Below are 24338 nucleotides of genomic sequence, written 5' to 3' on the forward strand. Positions count from 1 at the left end.
TAGGGATTTGACTGTTATCATATGTCAAGCAGTGGGGTGTTGAAAAACCAAACACCGAAAGTTGATACCTTATCAATAGTTCATCGAGAAACTTGTCTAGTAGTTCAAATTCATATCCTTCGAACGCTGACTAAGGTTAGCGAACAGATTTATGGATGTACTAGAAACTTTGGCTTCTATGATAAGAATTACCGGTAAAGAAATAATCCAACCTTTGAGTATGGATGTACATGGTGATCTTGCACATTGTATGGTCATTAAAGAAGAAGCAGATGGGAAGCCATAGTACTATGATATCAAGCAATATCTACAAACTCAACATTATTTGTCGCATGCATCTAATAATGACCGAAGAACAATTCGAACACTATCCATGGGATTCTAACTCATTGTAGATACATTATACAATTAGATATGACTTTATTGAGATGTGTGGATGCCAAAGCAGCAACTCAGATTATGGAGGAAGTTCATGGAGGGTCATGCTCTACTCACCCATACAAACATATGTTGGCAAAAAGGATCCTAAAAGTTGGTTACTATCGGACCACTATGGAAATTGACTATATCGACCTCGTCAGTAGATGTTACTATTTGGACCACTATTGACTGCTTTACAAAATGAAGCTACATCGTATGCAAGCATAACAAGAAATGAGGTGGTCAAGTTCATCAAAAGAGAAATAATATGTTGATATGGTTTACCCGAATAGATTCTCTCAAACAATGCCAAGAATTTGAATAACAAGATGATGGAATTATGTGAGAGTAATTCAAGAACCAATATCACAACTCAATCCATTTATTGTTCCAAGATGAATGGAGCTGTTAAAACTGCAAATAAAAACATTAAGAAGACTTTGGAGAAAATGATAGTTACCTGCAAATATTGGCATGAGATGTCATTTGCACTACATGCTTATCGTATAGCCATCGGGACTTCAACAAGGGCAACTCCATACTCATTGGTATATGGGATGGATGTTGTCATTCCAATAGAGGTAGAAACATTATCTCTCAGAGTCCTTATAGAATATGAATTTGGAGGTAGAAATACCATCTCTCAGAATCCTTATAGAGTATAAATTGATTTAAGCTGAATGGGTTCAAAATAGATTGGAGCAGTTAAACTTCATTGATGAATAAAGGTTGAAAGCTATATATCATGGACAATTGTATAAGCAGAGGATTGCTAGAGCTTACAACTAGAAAGTTCGCCCTCGAAATTTCCAAGGGGACTTGGTGTTGAAGAAAATCCCTAATAACATAATTGACACCAAAGGAAAATCCTTGATAATAAAAATGACCCTAGAGACTCAGAACTACGAAGGGCCCTATATAGTGAAAAAAGTTTTCTCCGGAGGTGCAGTGATCTTAGCTGACATGGATAACGGGGTGATTGATCAACCGTGTAATTAAGATGTAATAAAGAAGTTTTATCCTTAAGTCCTGTATTGCACCCATGAAATAATGTAATAATTATTTTATTAATTAGTAAAGTGCAAGTTTCTTTATTTACTACCTTGTGACCTTATAAAAAGTCTCTTTGAAATTGCAGATGGATTTGATCCTAAAAAATGAGGTACGTAGGCAACCTTTCAAAAGAAATGAGAGGTTTAGTCCAAACAATCACAAGCTTGGGTTTAAGGGAAATGAGTTGCATAAAAATAAGGTTTTGGGATAATCAAGGACTAGGGAGGGATAAGGAAGGGCAAAAGGGTTTTTAAATGCAACCAATGATGATTTCATTTTCATTTTGATAATCCTTCACCTCTTTTCAAACCTTTCCCAAATCAAATACCCAATTTGTTTAGCAAAATGTGTTACAAAATGATGCAAATTTAAGAAAGAATATATTGGACGAAGGATTTTATGAAAGACATTTGTATATGCAGCTGAATTCCAGCTCAAGTAATGATTGGGACAAAAAATGACATTTCTATCTTTTACTAACATTTTTGGTATCTTTTCCTAGCATTTTATACCAAAAATGTTAGTAAAAGAGGGGTAGCTATTGATAGTCATTTTTTACCTTACAATACAAAGGCTAAGTTGAACATATGAAAAAGTTAAGGCAAAATGAAAAAGGAATAAAAAATCAGCTAAGATGGTTGACCGACTACTTTGGGCAGTCGACCAACCCCTTTTCCACCAAATTCAGCTTGGTGCTCTAATAGGCGGTCGACTGACTTCTTCAAGTGGTTGACTAGCCCCAAAAAAATTCAAATATTTGAGTTGTTTACTTGTGATTGGCTGGGGAATTTGGACATGCCACATGTATCATTGATGCCACATGTCAAGCAATGACATTGATAGTTGATGGTTGGTAGTTAATGGAAGTTATTTTAGAATTTGAATTTTCAAATTTCAAATTTAACAGGGGTTTTTCCTACTTACCATTAGAGGTCTATTAAAGGACTTCCTTATGGAGAGAAATGGGCATATTCAAGTGGGGGGCAAGGAGAGATTTTTGAAGTGAGATAAGGGGTTTTGCATAGGGATTTGTTGGAAAGAAAAGAGAAAGGAATTTATTGCCTATTGATTTGCTTAGAGCATTTGGGGAGTGATTTTAGAGAGAGGGGTCCTCCATTTGACCTACAGAGTGAAAATTTTCATCAAGTTCAATACTTATCCCTTCTTTTTTTAAATTTCATTCATTTTAATAAATGTTAGAATGCATGATGTATGAAGATTCTTCCATGTTTGTAATTAGATTTGTTGTGTTCTTGATATCATTTCATGTTAAGAATTGTATATTAGTAGTGTTAGGATGTTTATTTTCCAATTCCATAAATAAAAGCGTGATAGAATGTCAAAAAATTGCATGTATAGTGGTTTTTGCCCTGCAGGCGGTTAGCGGTCATTTAGGCTATTGACCGGCCCCCGGTTTTTTGAAAAATTGGGCTACCAAGTAATCATCCACCACTTTGCATGTGGTCAACCGCCGAATCCCGAGAGTGCATTTTTTACACTTTTCTCATGATTTCTTCCTGGATTCTTCATGTTTTGAGTCTCTACATTCATTGGATTGTAGTTGGTCAAGTTTGCTTGCTGTTTAAATGAAAGGTTTTATAGTTTTTCCATATAAAAATCATTTTTTCACTACAAAAGAAAATTTACTCAAATTTTTTCAATCATCAAGTTTCACTAAAGTTTTTCAAACTTCCTTGGAGTCATACATCCATGAAGCAACTTTTGGATGTCTTCCAAGTTTTTAAACATGTATTCAAAGCAGGTTCTGCCACCAAAAAATCATTAAGTCTTTTCAAGTTTTTACAGCCAAAAAATCATTTTTTGAAAGTAATCACTCATGAAGTGGCTTGAGTGTGGGAAAAAGGATTTCTTTAATGTTTAAACTTGATTTCAATCTCTATTTTACAGAGCATACATCGAAAAATTGGTTTTCTAATTAAGAATAAATGATTGTTCAATAAGGTTTCAAGTATTTTCAAAAAGTTTTCAAGTGATTTCAAATGATTTCTTTCATAAAAAATATTATCAAATTTTTTTTTTGAAATTGTTTTTGGAACTATAAGTGGATTTATTCTTCCAACCACAACTGAAAAAATTCCATGTTTTCTTTGTTTCTTTCATATTTTTTTCTTTCTTTTCTTTTGTTTGAGAATTTGTTAAGGTACCAAGTAGTGGGATTCCCATAGGGCTTATGCCTTTGTATGAATTCAATGAAAGCCTTTTCAAATGGGGAAAAGGAGTGAGAATCTCCAAATTTGGAGCGAATAGGAAAAAAAAAAAAAAAACCAACATAGGTCGGTTGACCACTCTCTCCAAGCGGTCAATCACCTAATGTTGCAAGCCTCATTTTGGGCTATTTTTCAACGTTTTCTTGAAAATTCTCATTTTTAAGTGGAACATAGACACACTCACATAGGGGTAAGTGTTGCAACCATTCTTCGAATGAGTGCTTTAGGGTGTTAGTTCTTTTAAATCTCAAATTTAAGAGATTTACAAGTCTAGCTTCTCTATTCACAATGGTACTCCTGAACCGAATCTTTTGGAAAACAAAGATTTTTCTTATTTTACCTTTTAAAAAATAAAACAAAGTGGTGACTCCGTTTTAAATAAAATAGGTAAGTAAGATAGCTTAAGGATGGTTATGTTACTTCGAATTATATAAGTCATTAAACGTTAGCAATTCGAAATAGGTCTTCAAAACCCGATGTCGATAGTTTGTAGGGGTGGTTTTGATGGCCTTTATAGAGAGATCTTTGGTTGATGCTGTTAACATACAGATCACAACCAATTAAATTGGTTGGATTCTCCAACTACTTGTGGTCTTAGGTGGTGCACGTGTATATTGAGTTACTAATGTGAAAGGGAAGTCCAAGTATTTGCTGCATTCTCCTCCGTCTCTAGACTTCAAGGATTATGATGATTGGATCAAAGAGAATGAAATATTGCTTGTGTGGTTGTGGAATGACATGGAGCCACAAATTGCTACAAACTTGATGTTTCATATAACAGCCAAGGTTGTATGGGATCATCCTCATGAAAATATAAGATCTATCAAACTCTAACTCACATTTTTGACTTATATGAGAAGTTTTTCAAATATGGCCAAGAAAAAGTAGGTCCATTAGTGAGTATTATAGCACTTTGAAGGGCATGTGGGAGGAACTAAAGATCTATCAACCAATTAGTTCCGACTATGAGATGATTAAGAGGCAAAGGGTAGAACTTTGGCTGCCAAATTTTTGTATGGGTCGAGTTCTAAGCTTCAACCCATCAATGATAAGATTCTTGCCATTGAATCCATTCCATTTCCATCCATGAATGAAGCAAACGCTAGAATCCAACATATCACCAAAGATGGCTCTCAATCGTCCCCTCAAGCTTCTTTCTGTGATAGTTCATCTATGTTTAGCATCACCTCCAACCATAGTGAGGGAAGTGTTGGACGATGAGGACGGGGTTTGGAAGGTAGAGACAGTATATTTGGCTAAGGAGCCCATGGTGGCAATTCTCGCATTTGCACACATTGGGGCAAGCAAAGCCATACTATTGATCGTTGTTGGGATCTCCTCGGGAAACCAACTTGGGCTAACAAGTTTGTTGATGAGAGTGACTCCATTTGAAAGTTTAAGTGCACCTAGCCACTCCACTGGGAGTTGGGTACATGATCAACTGTATTTTGAGGCGAGTATTATCTTGTCCACATGGTTTAATAACTCCAAACTCATTCTTCTACATCTAATGCTACTGTGGCCCATTTAGGTACAATTAGGCTTCTTGCCTCTTCATCTTCTTCACCCTAGGTTATTGATTATGGTGCCTCTTCAACTCTTCCTATATGATAGGTAGTCCTAATTTGTTTTAAGTTCTTGAAACCTGATACACTCTATGGATACTTATGTTGATGGTTCAGTGACCATTCTGATAATAGTCTCTCATTTCTTTCTTTGCCTTTTTTCCTTTGTCTTATATGCGCCAAAATTTCCTTTGAACCTTTTATCAGTTAGTCAACTAACAAAATCTCATAACTGTTTTGTGACCTTCTTCCCTTCTCATTGTGTTATTCAGGATCTCCAGATAAAGAAGAGGATTGGTGGAGGGCTTAAGAAGGATGGCTTGTACTATTTTAATGGTGGTGGTGGTTGATCAAATTCTTTTCATACTGCTTCCTCAATTTCTAGTCGTCGTGTTTCTCTTGATCAGTGGCATGCTTGTGTGGGTCATCCATCCCTTCAAAATCTACAAAAACTTGTTCTTATCTTCAAGTCTGTTTCTCATTTTGAGTGTATTGCGTGCAAGTTGGGAAAGCATGTTAGGACATTTGTTCTGTCTAGAATTGAGTCTCATAGTAAATCATAGCTTTCTTTTATACATTCAAATATTCATGATCCATGCAGAGTCAAGATTTGATTAATTATCAATATTTTGTGTTCTTTGCAAATGATTTTTCGAGTATGACCTAGTTTTATTTTGGTTAAAAGATAGATATGAAATTTCGAATGTATTTACTCAATTCTACCAAGAAATAAAAACTCGATTTGGCATTGGTATTCAAATTTTTTGATCTAATAATGCACTTGAATTTGTCCAAAATGAGTTTCAATCCTTTTGCTTGGCCAAAGGGATTATTCCTCAAACATCATGTATGCATACCCCTCTAAAGAATGGAGTAGCTGAAAGAAGAAACAGACATTTGCTCGACATAGCATGGTCTCTCCTCCTCCATATGCATGGTCCTAAAACTTTTGGACTAATACTATTCTTACAATTTTTTTTTTGCTCAACAAGATGCCCTATAGTGCTCTAGGGAGACAAATACCCTTCTCCATTGTGTATCCAAAAGCATCCATATTCTCTATTGTGCACCATGTCTTTGGTTGCACATGTTTTGTTCATGTTCCACATATTGGACAAGACAACTTCTATCCTTATGCTACTAAATGTGTCTTTGTTGGGTACTTGAGAACTCAGAAAGGTTATAGATGTTATGATCCTCACACTCGTAAGAAATATGATAGAGCAAATGTCACTTTTTCCTTTTGAAGGGATACCTTATTTCTCTAGCGCCGAATCCTTCTTGGATGAATCTATTTTGATTCCATCAACATTTTTTTGATTCCCCCTCATGTGCTGATCCTCCGATGGCTTTTGTTATCCCTCTTCAAAAATCTTCTGCACCTCCAAATCCATCATTTACAAGCAAAGATAAATATTAAGGGTTTATGAATGACGGTAAGCAAGCACATACATCATTACCACCATGCAGCCGCCTATTTTGCCCATCACTATTTCGACTTTTAGTTCTGGAGATACATCCCTATGTGACTTGGATTTGCCCATTGCTCATTAGAAAGGTACTTGAACATGTACACGATCCTTAGTTACTTATCCTATTGAACATGTATTCTTTTGCCTTGTCTATTTCCTCTGTTTCTATTCCTTCCTTGCATGTTGAAGCGCTTGCCAACCGTGGGTGGTAGCATGTGATGGATGTAGATATGGATGCTTTGACCACTTGAGGGACATGGGACTTGGTGGATCTTCCACCCAGTAAAGAGTTGGTAAGATGTATTTGGGTCTGTACTATTAAATATCTTATTGATGACTATTGAATGGCTTAAGGCTCGTTTGGTTGTCAAGGGGTACCCCCAAACATATGATATTGATTATTTTAAGACCTTCTCTCTTGTTGCTTAACTAAATTTTGTTCATGTGTTGATCTCATTGGTAGTTAATTCTAATTGGCCCTTATGCTAGTTGGATGTGAATTTTTTACATGGAGATTTTCAGGAGAAGGTATACATGGAGCAACCTCTGGGGTATGTTGCTCAGGGGGGAGGATGCTGAAGTATATAGGTTGCATAAGGCCATTTATGGTCTTAAGAAGTCGCCTTGAGCCTAGTTTGACAAAATTAGTGTGGTGGTCTTGACATTTGGCTTCATCCAGGGTTACTATGATCATTCAGTCTTTGTCCGCAAAATAAAGGTAGATGTGGTAGTTTATGTTGATGATATCTTCATTACTGGGAATGACTAGAGCAGAACTGTAGATGTTAAGCAGTGGTTTCAGGCTAAATTTCAAATCAAGGACTTGGGTACTTTGCGTTACTTTCTTGGTATTGAGATTGTACGGTGCAGGAAAGGATTGAGTCTTTTGTAGTGAAAATATACTTTGGACTTGCTAAGTAAAGTAGTTTGTTAGGAGTTAAACCAACTGACACTCCTATGGATCCTAACATGAAGCTATTTAAGGATGTTGTATCGGAATTTGAAAACAAGCGTCGATACAAGCAACTGGTTGGAAAGTTTATCTACTTGACTGTCATTAGACCTAACATATCTTTTGCAATAGGGTTGGTGAGTCAATTTATGGAAAATCCCAAGCAACCACATTGGGATGTTGTTTGTGGGATTTTGCGGTATCTCAAAGGCTCCATTGAGAAAGGTTTAATATATAAATGCAATAAAAATAGTGAGATCATTTAATATATAAATGCAATAAAAATAGTGAGATCATGGGATACTTTGACGCAGATTGGGCTGACCCTATTGATGATCGAATATCTACTACTAGATACTTAACATTTGTGGGAGTTAATCTTGTTATCTGGCGTAACAGAAAACAAACTACTGTAGCATGATCTAGTGTTGAAGCAGAATACCAAGCTATGGCTCATACTGTGAGGCAGCTTATTTTTTGGCTAAGATTTCTTATATCAAAGATAGGGTTTTCAGTAACAAAGCCAATGAATATGTTTTGTGATAATGAACCCGCCGCCAATTATATTGCTAGCAATCTAGTATTCCATAAGAGGATAAAGCACATTGAAGTTGATTGTCATTTTGTGAGGGATGTTGTATTGAAGAAGGTCGTGAGGAATCCTTTTGTGAAGTTTTCAGATCAGTTAGGCGATGTTTTCTCAAAGCCTTTATTTAAGCCTGCCTTTTCTAGTGGCTGTAACAAGCTGGGGATGGGTGATATTTAAGCACCTCCGACTGGAGGGGGAGTGTTAGAAGCGAGTAGGTTATTTCAGCAATTAGGTTGTGTGAGTGGGGTTATTTTTGTCCCAAAGACTTATATTACTATTAATATATAAATGAGAGGGAAGACCTAGGTCTACGTACGTCTCCAGAATTTGCTGCCTCATTCTTTTCCCGTGCTTACGAAAATCCCCTCCCTTGTGCAAAACTTTTACTCTGTTCCCCTCAGGCCCATTATTATTAGGCCAAAAACAATCAAGCCCTCCTCTTTAGAAATCAGGTTATTCAGTCCTCCAAACTTCAAACCCCTTGCATATTGCTGAAATGGAGGAGCCTCTTCTTTGTTTAACTGCTACCAAATCTCCATGGTTGTGGACCACCCCCTCCCCAATAGTCACTGAGTCGCTCGCCGGAAATTGACTGACACTGGTATACAAGCCCTTCAGCAATCTCCAAAACACACTGCACCATCCCTTCAATTCAGTCCTTCGTATATTTTTGACCCACAATTGCAGCAAAGGAGTCCATCCCCTATTCCCTTTGCATGGTCATCTTCCTTGATATTCAAAATTTCCTTCAAAGCCAAGTGCAACTTCCACCAACCTCAAGCCTCTCCGTCTCCAGAACTCGAATTGGACAGCTTCCACCATTTTAACTTACTTTGTTGAGGCATATGAATCGTCCCACTTATTGACAAAGCACCCTCACAGAGATGAAGCAACCTGCTACTCCCAATAATGAACCTCCACCTCCTGAACCCTTACCTAATTCACAAAGGCCTGGCCAGAATGACATAATCTTTTGTGATGTTCACTGCACTTCCTCATAGTTCAACAACATATAAGCAATGCGCCTTCCCTCAAATTTGGAAATGCAAAATAAAGTATTTTCCTGACAATCAATCCAGATTTATAACCTTTCTGTCAGCTTTGGAAGACTGTTGAAAGCCGATTTCTTACTTCCTGATCTCTCAGCTTCCCACCTAAAAGGGATAGCCCCATATTGTTTGTCATTGCCACTCAAAGAAGATGAGCAATTTTATGGAAACAATGGTGCATTTTGGGTCAGTTAACGTGCATTATCTTATGTTAGAAACAATGATGCATTTCAATTTATTGAAATCTTCTGTGTTTCTTGAAGTATAAATAGTGTCTGCTTATTATGACAGTGGTTGCTTTGGTTGCATGTAAATGCTAGCTAATGGTGTATTTTCTAGTTATGAGCCTTTTTTGTTATTACATGTGATGTAGTTTCTGACCAGTTGCTTTTCAATTATTTCCATTGTTGTACTTGTTTTCATAGTTGAACTTTAGAGAAAACCTTGCCTATTTTTAGTCTCAAATCTCAATAGCAGATTGGAACTTCAGAATATCTTTTGTTGTCTCTCGATGAAATTGCCTCTCTTGTTATGTTTCTGCTGGGCTTAAAAAGAAAAAAAAAATCCATAAATTATTTTAGTACCCTTAGGCTTTGTTTGGTTCTGTGCTTGATGAAAAGGTTAGTTGCAAAAATTGTCTAGCCCCTTTGACAAAAGAACTGCTAAAAAGGAGAAGTCATCTTTGAGTGTTTGTCAAATAAAGCTATAAACATGCTAAGATGTGCTAAAAATGTGTTCAGCTAGCCATTTGCCTTCTTTTCTTTTTAAAGATAATAGAAGAAAATGAAGATAAAGAGATTATGACCCAGGAGAAGAGGGGAAATCCTAAAAAGAGGAAAAATCAACAAAAGAAACAGGAAGAAAGAATCTAACAAAAAATTAAATAAGAAAACCCTTCTTGGAATTCTTTGCATCATAATTAACAGAGCACTACAAATTTGATAATTTATGTTGCCCTTTCTTCCCCTTTCTTTTCTGAACATCCAGGTAATGGAGAGGAAGTTGAGAGCATGAGAGAAGAATCAAGCAAAGCTCAACTGTTTCATGGTCCATGCAGGGATCTCAAGTGGTGTAACTTGTAAGGGTGGAGGTACAACATCTTTACTCCAAGGATGATGACGTAGCAGAAAGAAAGTACATAGGGGGTGTAAAGTTTTTAAAGAGAAAAGTTATGGGTTAGATGAAGAAAGCCTCGGGTGAAAATAATGGCAAAAAGCTTCCCAATGAGGTGAAAGAAGAGGTTGTTGGTGTTGAGACTTGAGAGCGGGACCATCTTACAATGGGAAAATGTCATGCAAGGCTCTAACAAATGGGAGTGTTTTACTTGGCAATTGACATAGTGACATGGATAATTTGGAAAAGAGGATCGATACATGTGGCAAATGGCATGTGTAAACCATTTGGCTTGGGTGTGTGATGTCCTGATGCAACTTTGATTCTGAGCAGGAACATTGTAAATTTGTAATTGCTAATCATCTGGTTAGACAGCTCAATGCACCAAAAGATGCTGCAGCTCTATGATTACTGTCTACCATATTAATTGGATCATGTGGTTGTATCTGTTGTGTGCTAACTACTGAAACAAACATGAATAACCTTCTAAGTGGTGCTGAATGTGTTTGGCCCTTTGACGACAGTTGCTTCTTTGCTTTGATATCATAAATGCTATCAGTAGTTTTAAAATTTCTTTTTGTTGCAGGCTTCACAGTGGCAGTTAGATGAAATCTGTGTCAACCTATTCCTGCTTGAGTGGTCTTTACCTTTTTTTTTTCCTGGCTGTCATGATAGCCTTTGCTGGATTTCATAACAATTTATCTTTTGATTTTGATTTGTATTTCATTTTTTATTGGATTTTATTTTAAGTTTCATCTTTTATTTATAAAATCTCTGGCAAAGTATTGTGGGCTGTAATATTGAATCCCCTCTAATTACATGGAAATCAGCTAGGCTTATTCAAGTGAACTTGTGTCTGTTGATAAAACAGGGCATAAATAATTGTTTTTCATGATCTGAACCTGGGCTTTGCCCCAGTGGTTCATGTCCTGGCCCCCTTTGGGGGAGGTCCAGGGTTCAAGTCCCCTCGGGTGAGTATTCCTCGCAATTTTCGAAAAGGGAGGAGGGGACTTGGGGTAGGGATAGTGGGGTTTCATATGGGTATGCCTCAGTTTTCTATACTACCAAAAAAAGAATTGTTTTCCATGATCTGATGATTTAGTCTGTCTAAATGCCCATTTACTTTCTTGATGCTCATCGGAGTCGTGTAAATTCTTGTCATCCTTTGGTTTGGTTTTAACTCCAAATTCATCCAATGCAGGGAAAGGAAGATGCCAAAGCAAAAGAAATATCCAATAAAGCAGAGTGTGTTTAACTGGTTTCTTTCGGCAGGTGAAAATGGTAATTTTTTATTTTTTATTTTTTCATCCAGGTTTTATTTTGCTGAATAGTGTTCTATGTACTTAAAACTTGGAAATTGTTGGTACAGGTTCTTGAACAAGTGAAGCTGCCTGCAGTTGTCTTTTTGACTGTGTCTATGTATATGGCGGAACTATATGCATCCCAGCATGCGTGAAGATTTGGTGCAATCCTCTTTAGTTTTGCTTGTTGCTATTCTTTACCCGCAGCAGGTGTTGGAAAGGCTGGTTGTATAATTATGTAGTAGATTATCAGCCATATGATTACCATTTTTTCTTTTCTTTTTTAATTGGTAATCCCTTTTGGTGTTTTTGTTGTTTGGAATCTCCTTCAATGTACTACCACTTGACTTGGATTAATGTTACAATCCTGGTGTTGGGAAAGTCGCTGTGTAAAGCACAGCATCCGTTCCTAGTTAACTCTTTGGGGAAAAAGCCCGTCTCTATTGGGTCCTGCTTGTTTTATTTTATTGTCTCCATATACTCTTTTTGGGAGAAAACTTGAATATGGATTTATGTACAAAATATAATATAAAATTATATTAAAATTTGTTTAAATGCGTGAATCCCAACTGCATTTCCATGGGAGAAAAGCAGGGAGTCCTGGTGTGTAAAGGATAAGAGTATGCTATGCCTTTGAGCACCGTTGGATGTATAGGTTAGGATTCCATGAGCCACGAGAGCTTTCTTACCATTTGCCAGAGTTCATGCTTTGAGGGGGTGTTTGGCATCTCCTCAGTTCATGCTTTGAGGGGGTGTTTGGCATCTCCTCCCCCACCCCCCGCGGCGGAGCACCACGTTAGAAGTTGGGAGGGATTTTTATGCTGCAAGCTCGATGAATGGCAAGGGAGGTGGGTTATATTATGTTGTTTAGTTTGGATTTGGTGTGTTTTGATTACACAATAAAAATGATTCTGGAAAAGGGTTGTCTGGTGTACAAAATTATTGCGTATATGGAGTTTGGGCAAGGGGTTAACCATGATGGGTGTATAGTACGTAGATTTATTGAACTCATGACCTTTAGGTTATATAAAGACAACTTTACCAAAGAACCCTCTAAAATTTAATTTTATTGATAAAATGAATCTTCCTTTAGTTGAGTGTTAGTTAATCATTATGTATATGTGAAAAAAAAAATAATTTAAACCATAATAAAATGATATTTTTAAAATGACACCTATTTAATAAATTTAATTAAAAAATTGGCCTATATAATGTCTTGAAAACTAATTAAGCGACTCAAACATCTAATTGATTCTCAAATTAACTAGTTTATTTGGTTCAATTGTTTTAGATCAACCAATTGACGTCATTATAATAAAATAATTATTATTTTAATTTTTTTTTTCAACAGTATATGAAAAAATAAAAATAACTAATAAATCATAAAAATGCCTAGTATTTATAATATGAAAAAAATGCCTATTAGATGCAATTTTCATAAAATTTTTAAGTAGCCATTTACTAAGTTTAAGGGATGAGATAGCATACTAACCTAACTAGAAAGGAATGCAAAAGCATCTGCTCTAATGGGACATTGGACTCCACATAAATGCTAAAGATATCATTCCTCTAAAATGTCCAAAGTAAAGGTTAAGGGCTCAACTAACCGATTCGAGGATTTCAATAAGAAATTTTCTTTGGGAACCTTGTATTTCGGAGATGAATATCATATATCAACTACTCTTGAATAAAATCTCAGAAGCATGCTCTAGAAAATCCACTTCCAATGGACAAAGGTGTTTTTCTTACTTAGACATTTCTAAATGCTTTATGCATATTTAAATAGGAATTTCAAATGTTTAGCATATTCTGTCCATCACACAAAATTGAGTTTTAGGGGAATCAATCATAACAACATAAGTATTATGTACCATCCAACCCTAAACTCATATTGGAACTTTAATGATTAATCAAAATTCAAAGACATTCAAAAATGAAAATTCAGTCATCACTTATTATTTAGCATGTCAAACTCTTCCAGTAAAACCTTCTCAAACCTAGTCATAAGCACAAATTATCATTATCAATTCTTAATCTGTTAGTACTTATTAAAAGACATCCTATCATGATCAAATTAAAGGCTTCTGAGAAGGAATTCAAGTTGTAATAGAATATTCCCTCTGTGCTTAACATGTAAAAAATTCCCTAATTGTTGCTAATGTAAAAGCTTTCTCTTCCATAGGAAAACTTTACCAAATCACGATCAAATTCGGTAAAGAATCATCCATTCCATAGTTTCATATCCTTGCTCAAAGTTATGAACATATTTGTAGGATATCTTTCCATTAGTGGTAAATTAGGAGAAAATGCTTCCTATTACCAAGAGCATTGTTCATGAAAGATTCATATACTCTTAAATGCACATTGCCAAAATAGTTAGGACATATTTGTCATGCTTAATCCCCAAGCATGAAAACATTATGCTTATTATGAAAATGTTCACTTATAATTACTTTGGAATTACATACTAAATTGAAAAATAACACTCAGGCTATATTCGACCTATTGAGCATCCCTTGCCAAAGAATACATAACTTATCATTTGGATGCTAATTAGGAAAGTAATACCAAAGTAATTCAGAGAGAAGTTATCTTAACATAGGACCACCCTAAAGATCAAATATTTAGTAAATCTTTACATAGGGCAACTTCTCGCTCTTCATTGTAAAAATATATTTAATCATTCTGCACTCTTATTGCAAGAAGAGCCTCGTAATATTTTTGATAAAGATAAGTGTAGCTTTGAGATTCAAATATGAAACCTCATAGGATAGAAGGAAATCTTTTAAATCCTTATACTCATTCGTGTCAAACATTGAATAAACATAAGATTCATCAATATCTCAAAGCAATGATGGTTTCTCTAAATGAACAATCATGCTTATCTAAGAAACCCGCACTCAACCATGAAGTGTTAGGCCAATGCAATTGTTTTGAACACTTACAACATATGGTTGATTCAAAAAGAAAAATGCTTCTAAATACTCTTATGAACTTTTTATTAAGTGTGCCATTCATAATCCCTTAAAAGCTTTAAATGATTGATCATATGTTAGAAGCTTCTACTAAGGAATCAAAGGTTTCATTAACTCAAAGTAGAAGATTCTTCTTTACTCGATCTATAAAAATTCCTTAGTCATTGTTAATACAAGAGCATTGATTAAGAAAAATTTAGATACTCCTAAGTGCTCATTGCCTAAATGATTAGAACATGTTTTTTTTTTTTATTTTTATAAAAGTTCATACTCCCCACTCAGCCCTCAAATTTTTATCAAACACTTGGTAAATCTCTATATAGGGCAACTACTGGCTCTTCACTCTAAAACATAGATAATTATTCTGCCCTTAAAACCCAGAAAATTTATCTTGTGCAAGTCAAAGTTGAAATGGGTTAAGACAATCTTGGAGATTAGTTCCTAGGCCTATTGATGACAAAAGTATTGGAACTAAATGAATATGAAAATGACATTGTTGGATGCAACCAAGCAAGGTTGGATTGCACAAGGTTTCAATAAAGATGGTAGCATTGAATTCAAAGAAACCTATGCACTAATAGCTAATTTGGACAGCCATTTGAAATTTGGCCATTCATATGCAAAAAGGATGATTTTTTATTAAAAAAAAAAGAGAATTTGAAGTAAATCAAGCTTATCAAATGTTAAGGAAATTTTTTTAAAGATATTTGGTTCATTACCTTCAGTATTCCAAGCTAAATCTAAGTTATTGGAAAAGTTCAGGACATTCAGGTGACCGAATGACTCATCCAGTCGACCAAATCCATTATGACTTCAGAAGCAGGTCATTCTCTCTTTATCTCCTCAAATCCACCTGAATCACTCAAACACTCAAATCTTAATATTATGTTGCTAAATTTGAGGAAATTAGGCAAAGGAAAACAAAAGAGGTGGTTATATTTAAAAAGTCTTAAAAATGATGCATCATATTACAACATAGCAAGTCTCTCTTGCAAAGTTTGACCCGTATATAGGAATTGATTTAATTCCCATGAAACACACCAACTGATAAATGGGAAACCTAAAACCAAGGATTATAAGAGTTAGTTATTATTGGACTTACATGGAGACTGGTTGCATTGAAAGTGTTTTAGGCTTCAAACTTTTGGTTAAATGCAAATAATGATAAGACTCCTTTTAGTAATAGGAAGAACTGAATGCTAAATAAAGTTTGGAAAAATGGAGATCTTATTTTGAGATAAAAAAGGGGAGAAGTTTGAACAAAAATGCAAAATGAATGATCTAAGATCAAAAAGGGGGGAAAGTAAAGCAAAATGCAAAAAAGAATGAGAAATTAATCTTAGGGGGAAGAAACTTAATAGAATGATAAACATCATATATGGCTTGAAATTTTAAGAATTTATGAATATATATGGATTGTTATTAAAGATTGATGAAAACTATATATTTGACTTGGTATTAAGTGTTATATTCTATATCCATGATTATCTTGGATTGATTATACTTTTGACTTGATGAATGTTGGCAAAATCGTCTATGATGATTCATGTATGTTTGCAACCACTTTGCATTCTATGTTAGTAATGCTGACTGTTTGTGAACTGCATGCTAGTTGTTAGCAAACCTATGTTTGCTCTTGCTGTACGTTTGTAACCCTTGCTGGATGATACTTGAATATGCTTGCTAGTTGATGCTCTATTGGAAATGGTGTGATCCCAAGAGAAAGGGGGGGGGGGGTTGAATTGGTTTTAAAAACTTTTTGGCTAATTAAGCATTTTGCTGATTCACCACAAATCATATCTTATTCATAATGCAAATGTGTATGTAAAATAGTTGAATTGTGAGTAAAAGCATACACGTGTGTAGCATATCTCATTTAAAATAAAGGTGTGTATGCAAATAATATAATAGTAAATAAATAGGCATACACATACTGAATTTAAAGTGCAGTAATTTAAATGAGATAGGGAGAGAGCGACACAAAATATTTGTTATCGAGGTTTGGCCAAACCGACCTACGTCCCCGCCTTGGGCATACCCCCCAAGGATTACACTATCCCTGCTCACTTAAATGGGTAGAGCAGAAGCTGTTTACATCCTCTCCATACAGGGTGAGAAAAACTCCAGTTCAATTTTTCGAGTTGAACCGAACCGGTCTCACTTACAAGACTAAGACTCCCCAGTTAAATTTTCGGGTTGAACCAAAACCGGTCTCACTTGCGGGGTTGAGACTCCCCAGTTCAATTCTGAGCTGAATCCAACCGATACAATAAAAATATTTTTATACATGAAAATACTTCTGAAAAATACAAGCTGAAATGTACACATTTAAGCTCAAATGCACTCTCATATGATATGCAATAATCCTCAGTAGAGAAAGTGTGTAAAACAAATATTCCAATCTTTGATGAAGGACATATATGATAAAATGTATCAAATATTTGAACCCTAATAAAATACTTCTCCAAAAAATATTTTAAGTACTAAGCAGGAGAACCTAGGGTTTGGTTTTCAAATAGTTTTTACACAATTATAATATATGGGAAAATGAGTATTGTGTTCTCCAACAAAGATTTATGTAAATGAAAAATATTTGGAGAATCTAGGAGTTAAGTTCAAAGATATTTATGCTATGAATACACAAAAAAATGCCCAAACAAAATACTTTCTTAAAAATGATTTGCAAAAATAAATGAAAGGGAGTTTGGAGAGTATGAAAAATTTGACTCCAAAATGATTTTTCAAGTAAAAGAGTATATGGGGGAACTTTGATTAGGAAAAAGATTTGAGAGAAAAGTAAGGTTAATCAAAGTTGCTAATCAAAGCAAATGGGGGGGGGGGGGTATTTATAGATCTGGGAAAAATTATAGCCATTGGGGACACGCTAGGTATTTTGGAAAAATGATTAATTGAGTTTAATTAAAAATAATCCAGTTTACCTGCGGTAAAAAATTGACGAACCCGAGAGGTTCGATCAACCATATTCAAGGTTTGGTCGACCATATTATTGAGTTCGGTCGACCAGGGCATTTTTGAACTATAGGATCGGTCAACCGGGCCAAGTTCGGTTGATCGAATTTAGAGGTTTGGTTGACCAGGTCATATTATAACTAGAGGTTCGGTCGACCAGAGCGTTGGGATTTCCCACGTGCCAGTTTGGTCGACCAGAGTGTTGAAGTTCACTTCAAACTTGGTTGACCAAATGGTCAATTGTTGACCTTGGGGAGGTTCAGTTGACCGAAGGTCTATGTGTGTTCTAGTTCGGTTGACCAAATAGACTAACTTTATGCATTTAATTCCTAACTCTCTTTCAAATACACCATTTTTTACATAATTGTTACTTCTAAGTTATAGAGGGTTTTTTTATGCAATAATTTGGGACCTAAAGTCAGTCTATGGTCTTTTGAGCATTTAGATATATCATGCAAGATGTATGCATTATTACAGACCAAACAATAAAAACATAAATGCATTATACAAATAAAATCAAAATGTCTTCTTCTTGATGTTCTTTGCTCTTTAATCTTCGTGGAAAACCCCTGATCATATGAGCTTTATATGTCTTTTGTAGAGACCCAAACAGGAAAAATCAGGAAAATTAAATAAGAAAGGAAAATTTCAAAAGTAGAACAGCAGGCTTCATCGACGAGGTCCAGGTTCTCGTGGACGAAGGCCCTTTGATGTTTCGTCGCCGAAATTCAGAGTCTTGTTGACGAAGAGATCTAGAATGACAAAAAATTATCAAGTTTAGGGTTCGTCGACGAATCTTTTCTTTTGTTGATGAACGACCTTTTGTAGCTCGTTGATGAAGGCACCACTTCGTTGATGAATTTGACCGGGTCAAGAGTCTATAAATAGGATTTTTGTTTGGTTCTTCATTAAGGAAGCTAAATCTCTCTCTCTCTCTCTAGAACCACGAACCATACTCTCTTTCTCTTCGATTTCCTTGTCATTCGTTGCCCGAATCAACGATCAAAAGTTACCACAGGGATTAGGGAGCGAATATCTACAATTGTAGCAGAGTAGATTCTTGATTTTGGGAAAAATCTCGGATTTGGTTTTTGAGCGTCTTGGGTTGTTTCCAGAAAAAAGGTAAGGGGATTAAGTTAAGTCAGCTTTTTAATGAAATTGAACCGTTTAAAATGTTTATGAAGTAAGTATACTTATGTTTTTAGTTGAGATTTCTAAGACCAACCGTTCAAAGGATCTATTTTCAAACCTAGGATATATGTTATGATATTTTTAGTATAAACAAAAGGTGGGAAGCTAGGTTTTATGTTTTAAACTATATATGTTATGTTTTCTTGGTTGCCTACGGGCCCATATTCAAAGTATAGGAAATTGTGTAGCAGGAAAATGATATGTATGTATTCCTTTGTAACTGAAATGATGAATGTTTGTGAAATATTGGAACTGCTTATGAAAATACAGGATTATGTTTACGACCACGAGCGCCAAGATAATGTTTACAGCTGCGAGGGCTAGGATTATGTTTAACGGCTGTGAGCCGAGTTTTATATGATGACCGAGGGCTAGAGGTTTTAAATGACAGGTTTTATATGAAATGAGTATGAAATATGATTTTTTATTACTTAAATTGCACGATATGCTTTAGGAACCCTGAGGACCATTATGTTATGAGCATGGTACCGTTGGTAGGATTTATATATGTGGCTATGTGTGCCCACATTGTACTGCGAGAGTGGTGTGGGTGGTTTCAGCCGATTAGCCTTGGTAAAGGGTGTACCTGACCTAGAAGCCCAAACTTTCAGGACATGGTAGGGCAATCGGAGCACGCAAGAAATTTCGGATGTCTGCATGGACAGTGTTAGACACAGATGTATATTTAACTTTGTCTGAGTTGATCACCCTAGGCTTAGTCCAGCCTTCGGGCAGCACAACCCTAACCATGGGAGTTTATACATGGTGATTAGTCCCAGGAGGTGTCTTTTATGCATATCTGTATATATATGTAAATGACTGTAAAGACAATTATTTTTGTTTATATGAAGAATGGTTGTTTTCTGTAAATACTAATGCATGCTGCCCACACACTGATATTTACTTGATCACCCTTATTGAGAAGTGTCTCACCCCAATATATAAATTATCTTTTTGTATCGATCATGATAAATATGGAATATCTAAGTCGGTTTCTATCCTATCTTCAGGATGGATCCCAAGGGAAAGGAGGTTATGAATGGAGGGGACAATCATGTGAATACCTCCAGCAAAGATGACAATAAGGCCTCGGCTGTGCTGTGCAGTATAGCACGACAGGCTAAGAAAGAAGCTCAAATGAATTCTCGAGAACAGGGTCAATTAGTGGCTGATAAAGGTTGCATGTTCTAGTAGTTTTCTTGGATGAATCCATCTGCATTCTCAGAAGGACCGAACCTGATTGCGGCGGAAGATTGGATTTAGGAGATGGAGGAACTGTTGGGTGTGCTGGAATGCGCAAAGGAGCAGAAGGTTCGGTTTGTTGCCTTCAAACTAGTGGGGGAGGTAAAGAGGTGGTGGAGATCGGCTAGGTTGGTGGAAGAACAACGTCTAGGGTATGTGTTTGTCATCTGGAGCTGTTTCAGGGAGATATTCTTTAGCAGATACTTCCCTATAGCAACTCAGGAGGTAAAGGCTGAGGAGTTCTTACGTTTGATGCAAGGGTCCATGTTGGTGCCGCAGTATGCGGCCTGGTTTATGGAGCTATCCCGATTCGCTCCATATATGTACCAGATGAGTCAAAGAAGGCTAAGATGTTTGAGAAAGGACTGAGACAGGAAATATGTGTGCAGGTGGCAGCATTATTGGTCCAAAACTTTACTGAGCTAGTGGATAGAGCCATGGCGGTGGAGGCCAGTATTCAGGAAGGGGAGAGAGAGACGAACCAAAAGAAGAGGCCCTTGTCTCATGGGTCTCAGTCTAGCTCCAGCTATAGTACATGGAAGCGACCTAGTAATTTTACGAGTCAGTAGCAGGAGATGGAATCTCAAGCCTCTCAAAGGAGTTCTCAGAGTGCCATTTGTCCCAGATGACATAAGAAACATTAGGGTGAGTGTAGGGTTGGAACGACGATTTGCTACCGCTGTGGTGTAGTAGGGCATCAGGTGCGGACTATCCCGTGATAGTGAATTACACACCTCAGTAGCAGTATAATCGGAGAGGAATCAGGCACCCTGCAGTGGTCACTAGGGAAACACTATCCAGGCGTGGGTGTATTCTATGATGCCGGATGAAGCCGAGCACGCATAGGGTGTAGTTACAGGTAATAATTATATGTTTTCCCATAAAGCTGTCATGCTTTTTGATTCAAGTGCAACCCACTTGTTTATATCCAAGGGGTTTGTTAAAGTATGTGAATTAGAGGCTCATTCGTTAGGCGTTGAGTTAGGCGTGGTCATGCCGACATGGTTTGTTGTTGTATGCAGTAAAGTGGTTAGAGACTACCCAGTTGGGATTCAGGGGAAAAGGCAACCTGCTAATTTAATTATCTTCAGTATGCATGAATTAGACATTATTCTATGGATGGATTGGCTAGCATCCAGCTACGCAAGTATAGACTATCATAAGAAGGAGGTGGTATTTAGGCCTCCAAGGGAGCAAGGATTTAAGTTTGTAGGGTCGTGTGTGCACTTTACACCATGGATCCTTTCATCGATACAGGCAAGGAGATTACTTTTTGGGGGGTTGTCAAGGGTACCTTGCATATGTGAAAGAAGCACCAAAGGAAGAACAGAAGCTGGAGGATATCCTAGTGATAAGGGAGTTCTCAAGCGTGTTTCCAGAGGACTTACCGAGGTTACCTCCTGATTGTGAAGTGGAGTTCGCCATTGAGTTGACTCCAGGGATGACGCCCATCTCTAAGGCTCCATTTTGAATGGCTTCGACTGAACTAAAAGAGCTAAAGGAGCAGCTGTAGGAACTTCTAGATAATGGTTTCATTAGATCGACCGTATCACCCTGGAAAGCGCCGGTGTTGGTTGTGAAGAAGAAAGATGGGTCAATGAGGATGTGCATCGACTACAGAGAAATTAACAAGGTAATGGTAAAGAATAAATAACCATTATTGCATATTAACGACATGTTTGACTAGCTAAAGGGTACTTAGGTTTTCTTTAAGATCGATTTGCAATCCAGGTATCACCAGTTGGAGGTGAAGTTAGAGGATGTATCGAAGATAGCCTTTCAAACTCGGTGTGACCATTATGAATTTTTGGTTATGCCATTTGGTTTGACAAATGTGCCTGCAACATTCATTGATATGATGAATAGGGTGTTCCATGCGTACTTAGATCAGTTCATGGTGGTATTTATTGATGCCATCTTGATATATGTGAGGAGTCTTGCAGAGCACGAAGTTCATTTGAGGATGGTACTTTAGGTACTCAGAGAGAAGAGATTGTTTTCTAAATTCAAGAAATGCGAGTTCTGACTAGAACAGTTTGCGTTTCTAGGACATGTAGTGTCCAAGGAAGGAATATCAGTAGACTTGGGCAAAGTAGAAGTAGTAGTAAACTGGGTGAGACCGAAGAACATACATGAGATTAGGAGTTTCTTGGGTCTGCCAGGGTACTATCACCGATTCATCGAGGGTTTTTCTAGGCTGTCAGGTCCTTTGACCCAGTTTACGAAAAAGAATAGTAGGTTTGACTGGACTAGCGAGTGTGAGCAGAGCTTCCAGAAGTTGAAGCAATCTAGTTACAGCCCCAATGTTGACCATTCCATTAGGGGACGGTGATGACGTGATCTATAGTGGCGCATCCCAGAAAGGGCTCGGGTGTGTTTTAATGCAACAGGATAAAGTTATTGTGTATGCTTCTCACCAACTCAAGGAGTACAAGAAGAATTACCCTACTCATGACTTAGAGTTAGAAGCAGTAGTATTTGTAGTAAAGATTTGCGGCACTACCTATATGGTGAACATTGTGAGATCTTTACTAATCATAAGAGTCTCAAATACTTCTTCACCCAGAAGGAGTTGAATATGAGGCAACGCAGGTGGCTTGAACTGATTAAAGACTATGACTGTTGAAATTAGGAATAGCTTCCCAAGAGGGGGGGGGGTGAATTGGCTTTTAAAAATTTCTTTTAACTTCTTTTAAGAATCCTTAACTTCTTTAAACACTTAACCAATTCTTTAACTTGTTTGTTTAATTTCACCAATCACACAACAACTTAATTAAACAACCAATCAATTAAACACAATCTTCAAACCAAACAGTCAATTTATTTGCCAAGTACAAATCAAACAACAAACAACCAAACCAAGATATAAAGTATTCAGCACTTTGGTAATATAAGATCTGGAGATAGTTTGTTTGTTTATATAAGCCCTGTGGTTATGAATTTGTAAGCCCTATAGTTTATAATTTATACTTAGATGATATAGTATTTACTTCTTCAATATGTTTTTCAACAACACATTCACACTTTTCTCAATATTCAAAACTCAATTAAACTCTCAGTTAATTTATCCTTGAGCTGTTAACCAAGTAACGTACTCCCGTATGGTTTCCGCAAAATATGGTATAACCAATGTACTCCCTTTCAGTTTTCGCAACCCAAATCAAAATTAAACTTTAGTTTACTTGATTTCTATATTACGTAGTATATATGATTGTCAAATTAAACCAACCACGCAATTTAAATATGCTCTCAAAATAAAGAATAGAAAAAGAGAGAGTGAGACCGAGATTTTTACGAGGTTCGGCTTATACCAAGCCTACGTCCTCGCCTTTGGCAAATCACCAAAGGATTCACTAAACTTGTTCCTTTAACGGGCGGAACAATACCTTTACAGAACTCCTTGGTTAAGGCTAGAGCCCGCCTTCTCCAAACAATATTCCCTCGTCCGGTCACTGCTTACATAGGCTAGAGCCCGCCTCTCTAAGCAATGTCCCCTTGCTTAGTCAACGATCCAAACAACCCTTGGAATTGTCAATCTACAAGAAACAAATCAAATATTTGTGTACAAATAATTTGCTCCTAAAAGAGCTGATTAATACAACAATTCAGAACTATATACTTCAAAGTAAATAACAATATGAATATTCAAATTGAAGCTCAATGAAGTATATCACCAATTTAATTCTTTCAATGAATGAAAGATTTTAGAATTGTAGCACAAACTTGGTGAGTAAAATCAACAAGAACTCAGTAAGTTTCGTGCAAGTTGAGATCAAGAGAGAGCCTTGAAAATTTGAGAGCAATTTGAGAGAGATTTTGAATTTTGGCTGAATTTGAATTCTTGATCTATTTGATTCTATCATCTTTGAGGCTTATTTATAGACTTTAAAATGTGAGTAAATTGGTCCCCAAGTGTGTTGAAATATCCCCCAAGATTCCATAAATTTCGAGCCATAAATAACCCCATTTAAAAATTTGACCGTTGTGAGAAAAATCAGAACAGCCGCCTGCCCCAAACCTCCAATCGCCTGCCATGTTTATTTTAAAGGAATAGTAGGGGCAGTAGCCTGGCAGTCGCCTGCTAGAATAAAGCCAGTCGCCTGCCACGACCACCCAAGCACCTGTCCTAGTTCAGGCAGTCTACTGGTCGCACACATGCTGCTGTCAGCTTCGTGCACCCTTCTGTTTTTTGCTCATAACTTTTTCTGTATAACTCGA

General features: G+C 36.6%; 1 protein-coding gene across 2 annotated transcripts in view; it reads left to right on the top strand.

Annotated features, from left to right (window-relative positions):
- LOC131165940 (uncharacterized) overlaps positions 1–12297 on the top strand; it is a 69274-nt gene extending 56977 nt beyond the window's left edge. Inside the window, exons 4-5 of one of the 2 annotated variants that reach the window (XM_058124120.1) lie at positions 11643–11722; positions 11811–12297. In XM_058124120.1, coding sequence (XP_057980103.1) covers positions 11643–11722; positions 11811–11818 — 88 coding nt within the window. In that variant the 3' untranslated portion in view covers positions 11819–12297. The remainder of the gene's footprint in view (positions 1–11642; positions 11723–11810) is intronic. The other variant, XM_058124121.1, reaches the window with a different exon arrangement.
- Positions 12298–24338: the final 12041 nt, after the last annotated feature.

Source organism: Malania oleifera, chromosome 10 (genome assembly GCF_029873635.1).
Source record: "Malania oleifera isolate guangnan ecotype guangnan chromosome 10, ASM2987363v1, whole genome shotgun sequence".
Taxonomy (NCBI): Eukaryota; Viridiplantae; Streptophyta; class Magnoliopsida; order Santalales; family Ximeniaceae; genus Malania; species Malania oleifera.